This window comes from Antennarius striatus, chromosome 16, assembly GCF_040054535.1.
Source record: "Antennarius striatus isolate MH-2024 chromosome 16, ASM4005453v1, whole genome shotgun sequence".
In the NCBI taxonomy this organism is placed as follows: domain Eukaryota; kingdom Metazoa; phylum Chordata; class Actinopteri; order Lophiiformes; family Antennariidae; genus Antennarius; species Antennarius striatus.
The window spans coordinates 6,849,380-6,867,030 of record NC_090791.1 but is presented as its reverse complement, the minus strand read 5'-3'; the positions used below and the strand labels follow the sequence as shown (position 1 = coordinate 6,867,030).

General features: G+C 41.3%; 2 protein-coding genes across 4 annotated transcripts; one reads left to right on the top strand and one right to left on the bottom strand.

The window, feature by feature from the left end:
* Window positions 1-97: 97 nt before the first annotated feature.
* On the top strand, window positions 98-4,274 carry LOC137610301 (germ cell-specific gene 1-like protein). 3 transcript variants are annotated; one of them, XM_068337863.1, is made up of 5 exons: window positions 98-777; window positions 1,330-1,663; window positions 2,997-3,044; window positions 3,151-3,544; window positions 3,797-4,274. In XM_068337863.1, exons 2-5 carry the CDS (start codon window positions 1,366-1,368, stop codon window positions 4,248-4,250), a joined length of 1,194 nt encoding a protein of 397 aa, XP_068193964.1. In that variant the 5' UTR covers window positions 98-777; window positions 1,330-1,365; the 3' UTR covers window positions 4,251-4,274. The 3 variants fall into 3 exon arrangements, with proteins under 3 accessions (XP_068193964.1, XP_068193963.1, XP_068193962.1); XM_068337862.1 differs by having other exon boundaries at window positions 98-1,663; window positions 3,151-3,315; window positions 3,433-3,544; XM_068337861.1 differs by having other exon boundaries at window positions 98-1,663.
* A 131-nt stretch (window positions 4,275-4,405) lies between these two features.
* Window positions 4,406-9,500, bottom strand: LOC137610302 (epithelial membrane protein 2-like). The gene is made up of 5 exons (XM_068337864.1): window positions 9,365-9,500; window positions 7,523-7,610; window positions 6,795-6,903; window positions 5,894-6,034; window positions 4,406-5,780 (listed from the first exon to the last, which is right to left on the bottom strand). The coding sequence occupies exons 2-5, from the start codon at window positions 7,598-7,600 to the stop codon at window positions 5,620-5,622; spliced, it is 489 nt and encodes a 162-aa protein (XP_068193965.1). The 5' UTR covers window positions 7,601-7,610; window positions 9,365-9,500; the 3' UTR covers window positions 4,406-5,619.
* Between the last annotated feature and the right edge of the window lie 8,151 nt (window positions 9,501-17,651).

The window sequence follows — 17,651 nt, the reverse complement described above, 5'->3', positions numbered from 1 at the left end:
ACTTCTCGTCTTAATTTAAGGCATTTCTGACCCAAATTCATTTGTCAATCTCAACAGGTGCTCTCGCCTATGAGCGATCTCTGCCTCTATTTCCATCTATACACACATCCTCTACTCCTCCTTTTCTTCCTCCTGTCTTTTAGGTTTGAAAGGAATGCTTAACCCCATTCTGAATATCAGGGTTGTTTTTGGGAGGACAGGTTGGGATTCATTTACTTAAGTCTAGAAAAATTAGAACCAGGTTGTGGATTTTTTTTGTGTCATACAATTTAACATGAGAACATAACTTCATCAAACTAACTCATTTAGCTGAAGTTTAATGTTGACATTCTAAAATGAGGATGAACGCAGATAATGAGATGAATTCAGATATGCTCATAGCCCGACATGCAGTCTGCCATCTCCACACCCTGGTGACTTTCACACTAGAGCTGTCTTGCATGCTTTTACGGGCTGGAAATCATTGGAATGGAGGGAGAGATGAAAGGAGAGGTGAAAGAAACAGATCACAACCAGTCAAATGAAAACAGATGGAACAGAGTTGTCTGTTTTGGATTTATACAGATGGATTAAGGAAGTGTGTGTTTGTGTGATACGCTCACAGTTGTGTGGGGTCATAATGGGGGCTGATCATAAAGACTGACAGTCTGCTCTACTGACGGAGGGCTGGGTGACTTCCAGAATCCTTCCTCACTCCATCTAATGTGAAAGGCAGCCGGAGGAGCCGGATGTTTCCTTCCAATCTTAAACTAAGGATGCAGTGAGACACAGGAGGAGGTGAGGGCATTTTTTTCCTCCTTTTTGATTGTTTAATACACCAAATGACGTTGAGTAATCAGGCTTAGCCGGTGGCAGTAGGAGGATGTCTGGTCTAGAAATGGATTTATAACAATTATGATGGGTCGCAAAATACAATTCAAATCACTTTTTCTGTTTGCTCGTATAATCGCTCAGGTATTGCTTTCAAACACGGTGTTCATGGTGACGGCAATTTTCCATCATTTTTCACACCAGTTTTGGCTTAATTTTCTTTCATGGAGAATTTTTATTCTTCAAATGTGATTAAAATCAACAACTTCTTCACAGCCTCTCTCAAATGAGTCACAGATCGTCTTAGGCTACCTGCCTCTTCTTGGAAAACAGTGATGATGATGATGATTACTGGCAATATTTCTCTTGATGTGGAGTGGATTAATAACGGAAAAGAATTATGCCATTTATCAAATATATATATATATAATCCATTGTTTTCTAAGTGAAGTAATATTGTTAAAAATATGCATAAACAACCATCGCTCCATTTGTGTAAATTTGTCTCCATCCCTGCAGATCCTTGGCCAGCACAAACCCTCATTCAATCCTTCCATGATGGCGTTCCTGGCTCGGATGCGTTCCCCTCGCCTCTCCTTCATCCAGACGGTCGTGTCTCTCTTCTTGGGGACCGTGGCCCTCCTGTCGTCCTACTGGTGTGTGGGTAAACAGAAAGTACCCAAACCCCTTTGTACACCCACCAAACACAGCAACTGCATTCCCGTTCCTGGCATCTCCAACTCCTCCAACATCCAGTTCTTCTGGGAGACGGGAGACGATCGGTTTGTCTTTCCTGCGTTTCATACTGGCCTGTTCATCACCTGTGAGGAGAACATCTACTCAGACACCTGGGGTGAGAAAAGACAAGAAAGAAAAATGTAATGTTTTAGCATTTTTGTAAAATGAAAAAAAAAAAGTTTTTAAAAAGATGTCTTTTCCAAAATAAATCCACTTTCAAGCAAACTGAAAGAAAAAAAAATCCTGTCTGAGAAATGAAGGTCAAAAGATAAAGATCAGTTCCTTCCAACAGAAAAAAGCTGAAATGTGTCACTAGTGACCGTGGAAAGGATTTAGTGAGTGGAGGAAACTCATAAATGAGAAAACACATGATTTGTACAGATGACCTCTAATATATATGTGCAATTACTATCACTGGATTTTATGAGCGTGTCTCGCTCTTATGGCCTGATCAGGTTGTGTTTGCTGGTAGAGGATATTCCCAAGGTGACATGAGGATGAGCTCAGACAGGAAATCATTGCAGCACACTGGAACTGTGGCACTAGTCCGACACACGATGAAATAGGTCACACGAGGAGAGGAAATCCAGGGTGATAATATGATGGCTTTAGGTGTGTTAATTTGTGTGTGTGTGTGTCTGTGTCTGTGTGTTTGGGTATGTGTTCAGCCCAAAGAAGATTACCATCAGTCTGTGTTTGGCTCAGAGATTTAGACTTCAACTGCATGACTCAATTATGGATTAGAAACCCAGCGAGAGAAAGGTTAATAGGATTCACAAACATCGGCTGGGTTTTCACCATCTCATTTGCTCCTGATGTACGAATCATTTTATGGTTTGAGCTTGATACCAAAGTTTGGTGAGAACTTTTAACCAACGAATACGGTTAGTCGTATAAATAAATATTTTTTTCATTATTTTGATGTGTAATAGTTAGAAGTAAAGGAGAAATCAAACACTCAAAATCCTTATTTGCTCCAAAGTGAAACCCTATGAGGCAAGCGAGGAAAAGATTATCAATTTTTTTTTCTAATCCCCATAACAGGCAAAATCACTTCTTCTTTTTTTCTGTTTTTCCATTTGAAGGGGAGAAAGAAAGAGTTTATTGTAATGATTGTTCTGGCCACAAAAAGTCAAGGTTCACCATTACCTTGTGTGAAAAAAATAAGAATAAAACACTTCAACCAGGAGAAGAAAAAAAAGGACATTTATTGCAGCACGCGATGAACAACAGCAAGAAAAATCTTCCATGGAGTCCAGCTATTGGTGGTGGTGGTGGCGGTGGCTGATGACTCTGCTGAGACTGATGAAGTTGGTGAGGTCAGGGCTGTTGAAGGGTGCACAAACAGCAATATGAAAGAAGTAGATGTAACATTACTATCGTACTGTGTACTTACACATTTACTGTCAGTAAGTTTCCCACTTCATATCCATTGTTGTCATTTCCAGAGGAGAAATGTCGAGGGTTCTATACTTTGACGCCAGGCTCTGAAAAAGGTAAAATCATCAATTTCTCCTCCATTATTAGGAGATACTTTTCTCTCTTTTGATTAAATTCCCAACCCTCATCTGTTTTTGTGCTGAGCATCTTCTCTATCCACAGCGATGATGTGGCTGTCGCTCTCATTGGAGCTCATGTACGTTGGTCTGCTGTTAATCAGCTGCACATTGCTGTCAGTGCAGTTGTGTATCGGAGCCTGGTTCCCTTCAACACAACGCTGGGGCCAAATGCTCAATGCTTTTGCTGCGGTCTTCACCGTCCTGGGAGGTACGCTAATTTGTCCTCTGCGGATAATTGAACCAGACAACATGGAAAGAGCAGAACAACCGTGCTTCTTTGAACTTCCTGAACCAGTTGGGTGTATTTCCTCCTGTTTGTCCTCAGGTCTGCTTGGGATGGTGGGTCATATGATGTTCATGCAGGTTTTTCAGAGCACAGTCTCAATGGGACCAGAGGATTTCAAGCCTCACAGTTATGGCTACTCGTGGGCTTTCTAGTGAGTTCATTTACTATCTAGAATTGTGTAGACAGAGGGCCTGACCTCAAACTACATTGACGATCTTGGACTTGTTAGGGTTCAATCACTTATTTATGCAGATGATAGAGGTTTTGATCTTTTAAAAGTTGCATTTTGAATGACCGTGTGTGACGTAAATGTGCGGCTCAGGGGAAGTCCAGGTTGTAATTTTCACTTCGAGTCCAATCATAACCGGGATGTATCTTTCCTGTCCCTCTCTGTCTCCATCAGTGTGGCCTGGTTTGCCTTTACTGTTTGTATGTCAGCCGGTGTCTCCACTCTGAACAACTACACCAAGAAGGTCCTGATGGTGGGACCCCGACGCACCTCGGGCCTCTACCCCTGCAGCTTTAACTTGATGGGGCTCCTGCCAGCATTTCCTCCTTTTACTCCAGTGAACCCAGCGATGAGCCAGGCCCATCACCAGTCACCTCCTCGGATTTCCCATTTGTCTCCGTACTACGAGCCGCCGTCAGAAACTTTACGAGCCTCCACGCCGAGGCTCACACACTCTCACTCCCTACCTCTGCACCACTCAGACTCATTTCCTCCTCCTCCCCCCCACCCTGCGCCTGCATCCCCATTCCACCGCCTCTCCCTCCCATCTCCGTCTGGGTTCTACATGAACCCACCAGGACACCAGGAGAACCATTATGGCCCAGATGAAGAATACAGCCCACTTTGAAAGCCTCAAACTAAAATTATGCATCAGACTGGTAGAATTATTTCACTATTTGTGTACAAACTTCATGAAACCATAAATCTATAAAACAAACTAACCCAAGGAAACATAATTGTACAAATGTGCAGCTAATCTTTATCAATCATGACAAATGGGGATGAAAGAATAAAATAACTTTAATAATTTGTCAAAACTCAAGTTTTAATGTTGTAAAAGTCAATGTCACTGTCACCCATAATGAGAAATGACAACATAAAACAGTATTAGTCGTAAACTTAATGTTAGAAAAAACATTTACACATATATTTCATGCTCTATAAGTCAAATCAGTGGCCATGTTGACACCCTGGGAGGACATAAAGGATTTGATAAAGATTGAAAGGCATCAGTTAGACTTGTTGAATTTACACAAGTTTTGGTGGATTAATTTATAATGCTCAGATGTTTCATTCTAACTTGCAGGAAAGCAGTTTATGTCTCTTAACTTTGTAGCTCATTATTCTGACTTACTTCATTGTGCTTTCTATAAACAACACTACAATACTGTGGTGTAAAAGCTTGTATGTGGGATTTGGCTTGTTTTGTACTTCAATACTTAAACTGACCTGATCAGAAATAATCACAGAACAAAACAATCACGACGACTGCAGAATATTATTGATTTGACACTTTATATCATTGCATAGTCATAAGATTAGATCACACGCACGTCTTCAACAGCTGATATGTTAATGACATTTTTTTAAGACTTCAAAACAGCATAACTTTGTAAAGTATGATGAAAACCAATCTCATAATGTTATAGTTTCCAGAGTGGATATATGAAACAAAAATTGCTGAACAAACATAACAAATGACCCCAATAAACTAAAATAAACTCGCCCCTTTTAGCCAACACTCATATCCATATTTAAATGTACATTACGCAACAAAGAGACCACAGATTAGACTCTTAAATCTGGTGTTGTCATAATCCAGAATTCCTGACAGATCTTAATTTATTCTAGCATCTATGCATTAAGGCAAATTTTGTTCAGTTAACAAAAATATTCCTACTCCTCAGATGCCCTAAAGAAACACAACCCAAACCGTGTTTACTCAAATACAGCTGTGATTGACTGAGTTTGCATTTTACTTCAGGAACACCTAAAAACTAAATTCCTGACAGTAGACTCCATCAAACACGACTATGTATTTCAGAGGATTAAGGTGTTCTGTATCTGTGGCTGAACCTACACAAGCAGCTCAAATCTGATGTTTGAAACAGGCAAATATAAAAACCCACCCATCAGTGACTAAAATCAGATTTTAGCTGAAAGAGTAAATCCAGCCAGAGGTTGTGGGCTGTTTGGAGCTAGCTCTAGTGTCCTTCTCACGCAGTCTTCTTGCGTAGCACAAAGTAAGTGATGGCGGAGATGAGCGTGAGAACGAAGGAGATCCATGCCAGGATGTAGCTGTGACCGTACCAGCCAAATTTCTCATCAATGTGAAAGCGGTCCGTGTAGATGGAGGCAGCAATCATGATGCACAGACCTGCAGGGGACAAGAGGTGCTCATTGGTGCACGAATGAGGACAGAAAGAGGGATCCAGAAAGAGAGAGAAAATGAATTTAAATCAACAGGAGAGAATTTAGTCAAATACTCACAGGCGAGCAGCTGAAAGACGCCGGAGATGGTGAACCTCTGCCCTTTACTGAGGGTGAACAACTGAGCCACAAACACAAAGATGCCCAGGATGGAGAATATACAAGCCAGCACAGAGGTGGCCTGCACTGCCTGGAGGTAATCTGCAGGGGGAGCCAGAGAGGAGGAAACAATGAGGATGACACACCCAGGAAACGGTAATGCTGCAGTGACAAATATCTGTGATGATTGTGATGGGTTTAAAAATACTTTGTCATGTGAATGTCAAGAACTTGTGTACATTTACTTTATTTTGGGGTCCCAACATCTGAACTAATATACAAATAAAAGTAAAGCCAACATCACACGGTGTTCAACAGACAAACATCTTTTGCTTGTGTGACATCATTATTAATTTTAGGCTGTATGGAAGCATGAAGTTTGATCTCATGCTGGTCTTAATTTGCAAAACGAAGAGAATTTGTGTAACCGAGAACTGTTTTCATGCAAATGTTTGGGAGGGTGTCACTAGAAATAGTACAGTATTATAAAGTATGGTAACGGCTACTTTTCAAATCACTTGAAGGAGCAAAGAGTTTGATAATCAAGCTGTCAAGTAAACAAATTGTTTGATAATTTGCTCACAAATATTAACTTACTACTAAAACTTATTTCCCAAATTGGATTCTTGTGACTGATGATGGGCTCCTGCATGAATTTTTATCAAGTGGTTCTCACGTGTGTCAAAGAAATACTTTTGAAAGAAACCTCAGTTGTGAAGGTTTTATTTAAGGTATGTATTTCAATAAATGTGGGAAGAATTACCGAGAAATAAGTGACTTTGTGTTCACATGTTGTATGCAGGTGAAACAGGTTCTCCTTATGTTGCATCTTTACAGTATGGGTGGTGCAAATGTGGCTTACCCTCTGGGTAGTGTGAGCCTGTGGGTAGATCAGTGTAGTTCCATGCTCCGTTTGCATATATCCACCGAGCCCACACATCAGTGGAAATGGTTTCAGTCATCCACCAGGCCTGAAAAAGAAAAAAAAAAAATAGACGATGTTATATATCAAGTCATGATTTTGGACAATCTCCCTACATGCCACAGGAAAATGAATGACTCACTGCTAAGGAAGGGGTGAATCAAAGGAAGAGTATGGGTCACTATGGTTAGTGGTTGTTTACTGTCTTCTGACATGTAATTGTGAACAGCTGCAGGCAACGGAATAAAAAAGGAGGTGGGAGGGATGTTCACCCGCCTGTCATAGTAGCATTCCTTCAAGCAGGTATGCGACTCAGGAATCACAAATATTTTGCACGTATGCCCCAACTGACCGGCACCTTGCTCGCAGGTAAAATAACATGTATAAAAATGCACTTGGTGGCAAAGAATGACAACACAACAGCTGCTCTGTTTGTCTTAATGAAATGTCAAACATGTGGCCCTGAGAGGAGCGGGAGTCTGTTGAGTGACGTAAATGAGGTAAGCAGCCATTCACCATCGGCATGCAGGGAGATGCATGTAAGTCTTCAGCACACGCTATGACAAGTCTTTACAGGGGGGGGAAAGGGGGGACGAAGGGGTGTGGGGGGGGGGCACCTTGGTGCAGTAAAATATGTAGAAATAAAACGACACAATTGAATTACTTACATTGTCAATGGTGGCCACCAGGAGGAGGATGATTCCTATGATGTGAAGGGCAAAGATTGCAGCAAGGAGAATCAGCATGATGAATGAACTGGAGGGACAGAGACACAAGAGAAAACTTGTTACACCACTTTCCGCCCTTCACTCTGTAGGATGAATATCACTGGAGGCCTACCTCCACCTAAAGAGGCACACGTACACACACACACACACACACACACACACACACACACACACACACACACACACACACCAAACTAATCTGCTGTTGAAAGCGTCAAATATAGCCTCTAACAAAGGCACCACACTTCCTGCCTGCTTTCAGAAAGGCATCCAGACAGCTCCAAGCATGTACATACACACACACTCTTCATAAACACACATTCAGCGCTGCAAAGCAAGACCAAAACCTGGCACCCACTCAGGGCGTGGCTTCACAGCTTCTAATTACTTTGAGTTACAACGAACCTTTTCCCAGGAAAAGGCCTGCATTAAAACACAGCAAAATAATGTTCTCGGAAAGAATTAGGCCGTTGCTGGCGAGTATTTGTGCAGACGGTAAACAAATCAATGAACAAAATCACGTGATCTTTGGAAAAACCGATACTGCTTGTAACTGGAGGGAAGTTCATGGCAAGCAGATGAGTTTGGACTTGTCTAATGCCTCCAAGAAAACCCGCCACTCCTTAAAATAACTGGAGAATACCTGTTATTCCCCCTCCTAGCTGACACACGCCCCATCCCCTGGATGTAGACAACTGCTTTAACACACTAGAGCCCCAAAAACCTCTAATCTTACTTAGGAATACTGTACAAACCTTTGGTGTTCTTACTAAACCACAATCTCCCTACTTCATCGGTGAACCTACAGGTGTCTCTTCTCACGGATATCACAGATTTCATCTCAAATTTGATGCACTCTTTTCTGAACACCAACCATCTTTGGTTCTGGTCTGGAGGCTGCAAAGGGCGCGAAAAGAGGAAAAGGAACATCTGGAATGCTTCGGTTCTCTGCACAGTAAAGGTGTGGTCAATGGCTGTGTCAACAAACACACACAGCTCCCTCTCTCTTACTCACAACCGGACGCAAGCTCAGACACTGGGTGGGTACACACACGTGATCACGCCTTACAAATCTTCAATCACATAGAATTACCAATATGCACCAAATTTAACAGACGTCAACGATCCACAATGAAGTAAAATATTCTAATAAATATTTGAATAATTTCTTCCTGGGAAGCTAAGAGTTCAAATATGGGTGTGCTCTTGAGTTGTCCCTTTATTTATTAGATGAGAAAACTTTACTGAACTAATAAAACCGTCAAGTAAAAGTCAGACATATTAAAAGACACTGGTGGAGCATTTTGCTCAAGACTTCTCCAAAACATTGCCCGAGAATGAAACGTGTCGGCTGTGGCTGCTGGGTTTTTAGATCTGGCCTGGATGGGGCATATTTTCCATTACTCAAACTGGAATTCAGTGCTGAGCTCAGGTTTGTTGCACTTCTTGAAAGCAAATCAGAAAGACGACTGAGTTCAGTTCAGCTGCTGTAAGAACTGAACCCACCTGAGAAACGGCCTCACCTGGCCATTAATGGTGGACTGTAAGCTGATGATCAAGTTACCCGTGAAGGTGATCAGGTCCACGGGAGGAACACACACACACACACTTGCATTTAGTCTGCTCCTCTTAATCCTTGGCAATTCTTAAATAAAAGTTAGGAACCTGAAGCAAAACTCAACCTGGGACAACCCTGATTTAAATACTGTGGTATCATTTCAGTCCCAGCTATGAAGAATTAAGAAGTTGCAAGGATTCAGAAAGACAATAATTTAAACTTACTGTTTGGTGGCTGTGCGTCAAGTCAAATTCCTCCCCCTCTGAAGACTTGTTTCAGACTCAGTGTCTAAAAGCACAAACACCAGCAACTACCCGTCCGCCCACTTTTACCCTGCCCTCTTTTTGAGTCCACACCCATGACAAGCCTCTCGCTTGCTTGATCAGTCCTTCACCCCTCCCACTGGCCCAGCCCTCTCTCTCTCTGTCTCTCTCTCTCTCTCTGTCTGTTTTACACACATGTAAAAGATCAACCTGACTACTATTTGAAAAAATATTTGTGGGCTGGTGATACATTTTCCGTTTGTCTCATATCTGTATCACTCAGCTGAGGGCGATTTCATCCGGGTCGGAAGCTGATGACTCACTGATGTTTGAAGGGGGAAACTCCCAAAACACTGGACATTATTGACAGTGATTCTGGCTATGCTGCCATGGTGACAGACTGCAGCCCAGCCTAATCACAGTCCCACCATTGCTGCTGTGTATAGAAGCAAACAACCAAACCGAGGCGTGCACACACACGCAAACACAACCGAAAGTGTGGCCTTCCCTCTCGATCGCCACCCTTCGTCTTTTCCCGCTTTTGTTACAGCAGAGGAAGGAGTTTCAGGATGAAGGAATGTTGTTGGTTGCGCGGGATAAAGAGGTGGGGGCTACTGGGTGCAAGTTGTAGCTTGAGTGGGTGAGAAGGAGGGAGTGAGAACAGAGGGAGGAGGAGGATGGAGACAGACATGAAGGCAGTGAGAATGGAATGTGGAGAGGGGGTTGTTGGAGAAGTTTCACATCGCTGCATGTTCAATAATTATTCCGTCATTTGATTGATCTGACCCTGAAGAGTCACAGTCAGCTACTTCATGAGCACATGAGTTAGTTTTCATTAAGGTTGAATATTTCAGAGCAGTGTGACTTTGCCAAGTCATATCATCACAATATAGTAAAATGACGTTTTCTTATGCATCAAAAAAGCTTCATTGATTGACAGGTTGTTGTTGGTGTGCCATAGAAAAAGACTGATGAATGAAGGCCGAGGAGATCAAATGTCCAAAAGTTGTCCTGACAGCGCGACACACCTTTTTTGAAAATATATTTGTCCACAGGGAGCTAGGGAGAGGAATGATGACTAACATCGGGCACAAAAATTAAAAAAGGTTTCATGTTGTGCAGCTTTTAAGTAGATTTTATAGTTTTACAAGGCAGTTTGATTTTAAAGCTGCTTTAAAACTTTTTGGGGTGGGTGCAACGATTGACCAGAAACTGTAAATACCAACAAAACCGTAACTTTTTCTCAGAATTCATCGGTCATACTTGAAAAACTAGTTAAGGATGATTTTTTGAGAAAATGTGCAGGCTTGCAGCTGAATGTGAGAAACATTCGAAATGGCTGAAATGCTGACGCTATGATGGAAGTCGGTGAAAAATGGTCATTTTTGAAGCTAATGTAAGTACGCCGAGGGTAAAATGTAAGTCAAGACACCAACTGGAGCGTAATGGCTGAAAGCAGATGTGATCGGTTAAGGCATAGAAGAATGAAGGAGGTGAGCTTTGAGGTCTGTTGATGTGTTAAAGAAATGTTACATTAAGAGAAAAGAAGTTGAAATGTCAGCTGACATGTGAAGTGGAAGCACTCAGAAGACGGTTCATGTTTGTGCATGTTGGAATCTCGGATATTTGAGACGCCATATAGATGCTGCTATAAAGGTTACATTCATTTCTAAGAATTTGAATGAGTTTAAAAATGTTTTTGTTTTGTTTTTTTAAAGTAAGGTGAACCCTTCAGAGTTCAGAGTTCCCTTGCTTGGATCACCGTGGACAGATGGTTCTGGTTCATAATAATTCCTAACAGTTTGTCTCTCCCTACTGGTCCCTGAAGACTGATGATCATTTTCATTTCATTTCTTTCATTGAGTTTGTGAGTCACTCTGCAGGAAATATGTAGTTTCTTGACTTTGCCAGCATGTTTTCATGCACTAATTAGTTGTTGAACTTGGAGTAAGTTTCATATAGTTGGGTTTTGTCTGGTTTGGCGGGTGCTTTGATATTTGCATGTACCACACTGTGTAGTTAGGGTGAGAATCAATCAATCAATCAGCCCTGTCTTCTCCCTCATAAAGTTTATATGCTATGATCAGAAGTAAAGGTAAGTGTTATTACATAGAGGTGTGGCGTTTCCCTTTGGGTTGCATCATTTCTTTCTGGTAGTGTTGCACATGATACGACTTCATCTTTGAACATTTGTCTTGGGGGTACAACTGTAAAAAATTTTTGGGTGTCCTATTTCAAATCTGACACTCACAGTGCTGCAAGCCATCTCTGAACCAGGGGGGGTGGTCTGCGACAGCACCTTTCGCCTATTTACAATCAGGTCCTTTTGAAAGTCCCTTTGCTGTCCTGGTTGGCAGCAAACTTTGACCCAACTATGTGTCACTGCCTCCTGTGGTCACCGCTATCCCACCTTTCTCACTTCTTGTGTGCGGTCAAGCACAGAGTGGTTTTTGCGCTTGCACGGGGTCACACGTTTGTGTCTATGTCACTGTGGATTCATTCTGAAGTTCAGTCTTCAAACTGTGCCACAGCCTACTCAGTCTGAGCTTTGAGGTTGTGGTTTCTCTGTCCTCTATCTCTTTCCTGCAGTGAGTTGGCACAGAAGCAACATACTCTTCCACTTCTGTTTGGGATGTTTGATCTGGTCTGCATGAAGGATTGAAAAGGGCTGGTCAGTGCTGTTTTCTATAGGTGGTGCCTCTGGTAAGGACTTGGTGTCCTGAAGTGACCCAGTTGTTCAAATGGTTTTGAAGGTGTGCTGGTGTCAGAAAGTGATGAATGCCCTCATGGTTTTTTCTGTTCTTGCATGTATCTCAAGCTGAACCGTGTCAGATCCATTCATTAATTCATTTTTTTTGAAAACGAGATGATCGTAATAATTTTGTCTTCATCCGCTTATCCGAATCCAGGTCACAGCTTAAGCTACAGTCTATCCCAGTTGACTAGAGGCGGGGTACACCCTGGACAACTCACCAGTTCATCACAGTTCAATTTTTGAATGTAGTTGGTTATAGCTTTCACCTCGTTCTTCTCCAGTGGATGGCTTTTTTGTTCATTGATTTTGGGATAATGGTGACATAAACATTGAACTTTAATGCGAAAGGTGCATGCAGTTAATGTTAAATAATATTTTATGTAATAAAATCATCATTTAAAACTTGTATTTTAAGTCCAGTTGTATTTCCATGAAATTTTGTTTGGTGATTCACACAGGACCAATATGTTCTCACAGCAATAAATCTCATGACCAACTGGAACATATTTGTGATCTTCAGTCTGATTTTATGGTATTTTCTTTTGACCACTTTGTATTTTGCCTGCTTTCCATTTACAAGGACGACCCAAAATGAGAACCTGAAGCCTGGTAAATTCCAAGGGTTGTGAAATCCTTTGATGAATTTGAGCCCCCCAGCTCTGAGGTGGCAGCATGCATTGATTAATTATGTGTCAGAGCACAAAGTATCCTGTTGATTATCAATTCCAAACAAGACACACACAGTAGTGAAAGTCCTAAGGATATTAATTTTCTATTTTTGGCATTTCACTAGTATGATCAGGGTTCTAACTGTACATAGGAAAAAGTTATTGGTTTAACTTTCTCTGTCTTTAACTTTATGAAGATGTTTCAAGCGAGGTTTTAACATTATTTATTTTAATTGGAAAGAGGAAGAAAGTCATAGAAGCGAATCTTCAACCTCCCAAAAAAAGAGGATCCAGAAGATAAAACAAGCAGACGGAATGCAAAGTTTGACAGGCTAAAAAACTATATATCATATATCTCACATTGTTTTCATTTCTGAAGTATTTGAATAAACGAGTACCTGGTAAAAGGCACAACTAACTTAAACTAAACAAATAAAATCACACTTTTATTTGCAAGTTAAAATACCATTGTACAGTTTGCCCCCTTTAGCCAAACCCAGGGTAAATAGATTAAGTGTTTAATATTGTTGTATCTACATTTCTGTCATATCGTTTTGTTTTTCCTGTGCGTGCTTCCAACCTTGTTATTCAAACATGACAGAAGTTCATTTCCACACATTGGTCTGTGGTCTTTGCCTTGTGTTTAATTACAACTGCTGGTTCAAGCCTAATGATTGGCTCTAGCTTTCTGTGATGTCGACAGTGCTATACGTGATGAATGTGTGTGAGAAAAAAATCCTATACGCACAAATATCTGTGCGTATTAGTGCCCAAAGGTCCGATCCTAGAACCGCCCATAGTCCACAGGACATGGCTTTTTCTCTACATTAAGAACTCTTTTATACAGTGCCCTTTTTCACCAGTAATACATTATTCACTTAATGCCACAAATAAATCTGTGTGATTTTTTGCTGTCAACCCAAAACTTATAACATATTTGTAATTGTACAGAAGAATAATACTAATAATAAAATTTATTCATACAAACACACAAGAGTGCAGGTCAGACAAGAAAGCCAAAGATGATATTTGACAAACTGACTTCAGTACTTTAGGTGTGTGATGAACATAACAAAATACCCACACACCATCAGAAGAGTGAGTCAAAGGCTGTGTACCTGGTCAGTATCACTTCAGACTCAGCCTCAGCCTCAAACGTGAGCTAACAAGATAATAACAGGCTTCAGAAATTATTCACCTGTCAATGCATCACCTTCAGCAACAGCGCTACTTGTGCGGCTACATTCTGGTGTTTGTAAGGTTACTCACACACACTAAACTGCACACTAAACAAAAGCACTTCTCGTTAGCTGAAATGAGAAAGCATTGTTTTTTAATGTGGTTGTCATTGAAAATAACCTTTTTTCATATTAGACAAAGGGACGTGGCAGATGGGAATGATAAGCAGCCAGCACTGAATTGTTTAACAAAACGACACTTCTGCCATGGCAACACGTCACGTGTCTGCACCTCATGGGTATCACTGACCACTTCCATGACAATACCGTCAAGGCTGACATGAACGAATCTCCATCCAGTCATAGTGAGAGAATTGCATGCATGAAACTGCACCCTGGTCATGCTACACGTGTATACTGTGCAGAATGTTCATACAATGGCTCACTCTGTGTGGGTGTATACTCTCATGAATTCATGTCATTGTGATCCTTGAATGTTGAATCTGAAGCAACTGGACTTCTGCTTGGCGACAAATACAGATATTTAAATTCTCTATGGTTGCTAACAGGGTGTGACCTTAACTGTCATTGTGATGCAGACCTTGAAAGAGTTTGAATATCTGAATTCCCCAATGACCAGTTAAAACTAGATTCAACCTTCCTACAAATGAATCATCATTTCATTTTGCCTGTATTTTTCTCAAAATTTTCAGAGTTCAATCGATTCTGGGAGTCGATGACTTAGGACTGCGTCTCCTCCCAGGTTGCAAATTCCAACACTTTGGACTCATAGCTCACCAATGCAAATCAGCTGTCTTTCATCAGAACAGCTAAATACATATTTAAATGCTGCGTTTAACAGCAAACAGCAAATGCAGTAGAATGTGCCCCATCCAAATCCCTCTGAGGTTCTCTGGTCTTTTGCAATTCTAAACGTAAGCAAAAACTGCACTTTATCCGCTGCATGAACACAAACAACACCACTGGAGCTAACAGACTCAGTTGCGTACAAGGATGGTGTGCAAATACTCGCAGCAGGACAATTTGACTTTTGAAATGACACGGTGCTTCATGGACTGCAGCTGCTGGTGAGATACAAATTTAAGAAGTCATTGAGAGCAGAAAAAGACAAGCCTGAGAAAAAGACAGAGGGTAGCAGAGAGAATGTGGTCGAACCTGATTCTGTCCTGGGCGTGTCTACCCCACCTTGCAGTTTAGGTAAGCCAAAGTTTGAACTGAATCATAAATTGTGATATGACACTCCCTCCAAGCTTTCCCGCACAAATACTGAAACCAGCATTGAAGCCTAATTTTTGCCACTTTTAGCAAAATTGGGCATTTTTCCATTACTTGGTATATTGTTGGGCGTGGAAATACAATGACGTGCAAATCTTAAGAGGAAAAAATGTTCATGGATGTTTGACCGTGTCGTTGCGTACAGCTGCAGGAGCAGGAGTTCAGCCGCAAAACATTTTTTGGATCAAAACACAAAATTGACGAATCACATGTCTGCATAACCATGGAGGAGGACCAATAAGATGGCTCGCTCAACAATCATCCCATTGTCATTCAGCCACTGCTGATCAGTACTGGAAAAACCAGAGTCAAAACAGATCACTGGGAACAGTTGTGATATTGTGTACTCTGTGAAGTGTTGTACACACTTATTAAACTTGATTCCTTGAAATACTCTCACAGTCGGCTGGCTGACGGTGGGTTAGTTTGTCACATCGCCTACAAAGTGTGGGGTCATTAAGAGTGGAATGCAGGCCTCAATATGATATTCAATGAGGACTGAAATACATAGAACTGCGCCACGCTGAATGATGGGAAATGACACTGTAAAAAAAGAACCCATGAGAAGCAGCAAGATCATTTGACTATTACTGTACTAAAAAATGTCCTACATATTCACCAAGCTTCCCTCCATTCATCTTAATTTCCATTGGTTAAGTATTCATCTCTTTGAAACACATTCTTCCCTAACGTCATGCATATAAATTAGATGTGGATAGGGAGAGAAAAAAAAAAGGCTTATGGCGGGATATATCGCAGTATTTAGTTGAGTCACATCAAAATCCCTTAATTGAGGTGTTTGTGAGGAGTCTTGGTAAGTGAGTATTTCAACATGACTGTGTGAAACAAATCCAGCAGAGCGGTGCCTGCATGTCAGGGGAGTGAACCCGACCACAGCCAAGTCACTGCTGCTTTACACAACAGCACCGCTCCGTCTGTGGTCGACTGTCTCTGCTCATTCTTTCCCGTCTGACAATGTCACACCCTGCCCTGCCATTCCTTAAGTCGTATTATAAAAATACCCCCAGTGTATATTTGCAGCATTTACCTAGATAGTGTCAAAGACTTTGAATGTGTGTGTGTTCCTGCTGCTATTGGTGGGTTTTTTGAGTGGAAACTCTCACCTCACCCTGGGCTGTTAACCAATTGGAAAACTCAGCCATCGCCCACGTCCCTACTAGCAGAGTCAGTGGGCTGCGTTTGCCGATAAACCATTACACAGGCATGTCAGTGCGTCCTCGTCTCCCTCCAAAAGCAGTCACATGACCAGAATCTCTCATGGAAAACAAACGCATGGTTAGTTACTAGTTACTGTGCATACTAATCATCATACTAAGGGAGGGACTCATTTGCAAAAGCAGAGGGGAAACATACAACATGAACTCAGATTTCTTTCCCACTGTTCCCCTCAGTGTGTCATAAATTACACCATCCCTTCTATTTTCCAGTGATGGTCATTTTCACGCTGTGGTTGTGGTCTTTTGTTGAACAAAAATTATTCTGAATTCCTCTATACTCCATCAGTAAAAAAAAACAAAACCCATCAGTCTGTCAATTGCATATTAATGAGTTTGATGTATTCAGGAAAAGTTAACCAGTCGGTTGTGGAGAAAAAACTACCAGACTTTATCTTAGGATTACTTGACCCACATTTTAATAAACACTGGTCATAAGGTACCAACAGTTTCATGTGACAGTCCACAGGGCCTCTTAAATACCTCCACTCAATTATGTAACTGTAAATAACACATCACAAAATTCATCTGTGACTCATACAGCATGTTACTACTTACCACTGACAAATGATCTCAAAAGGTTAAGAAGAAAAATATCTTTTGCTTATTAATCTCGTCTGAGTCCTTGTGTCAAAACTTTATTTACAGTTAAATGAAGAAGAATTTACACTTCATTTAAAGTCATTTAAAAGTGTGAATGTCTATTTGCCTATGTATTGGCCATATTACACTGTACTGTGTGTGTGCACACACACTTCACATGCCGATGTAGGAATAAAAGCTAAGACATCAAAGACAAAGCCTGGAGAATCGCTCCCTTTGCCGTTGGATGTGCCCCGCTGGCTGTCTGCCTGCGCTTTGGAAGTTGTGCAGCTTCAGGAGTCACCATGAATCAAACATGGAGGGTGTGAGTCGCTGTACTTCACAGTACAAGGGGGGGCAGATATTAAAAAGTGTCAGACGTGGTGCCCTCGCCACAGTTTACATTTTAAAAAAAAGAAGAAAAAAAAGAAAGAATTCCTCTTATTTAGTTGAGCTGACACGTCTCCATGGTTACTAGCCAGGGATTTTTAGGCTTGATTCATTTCCTCACCCTGAGTTCTCTTTTAATAGTCC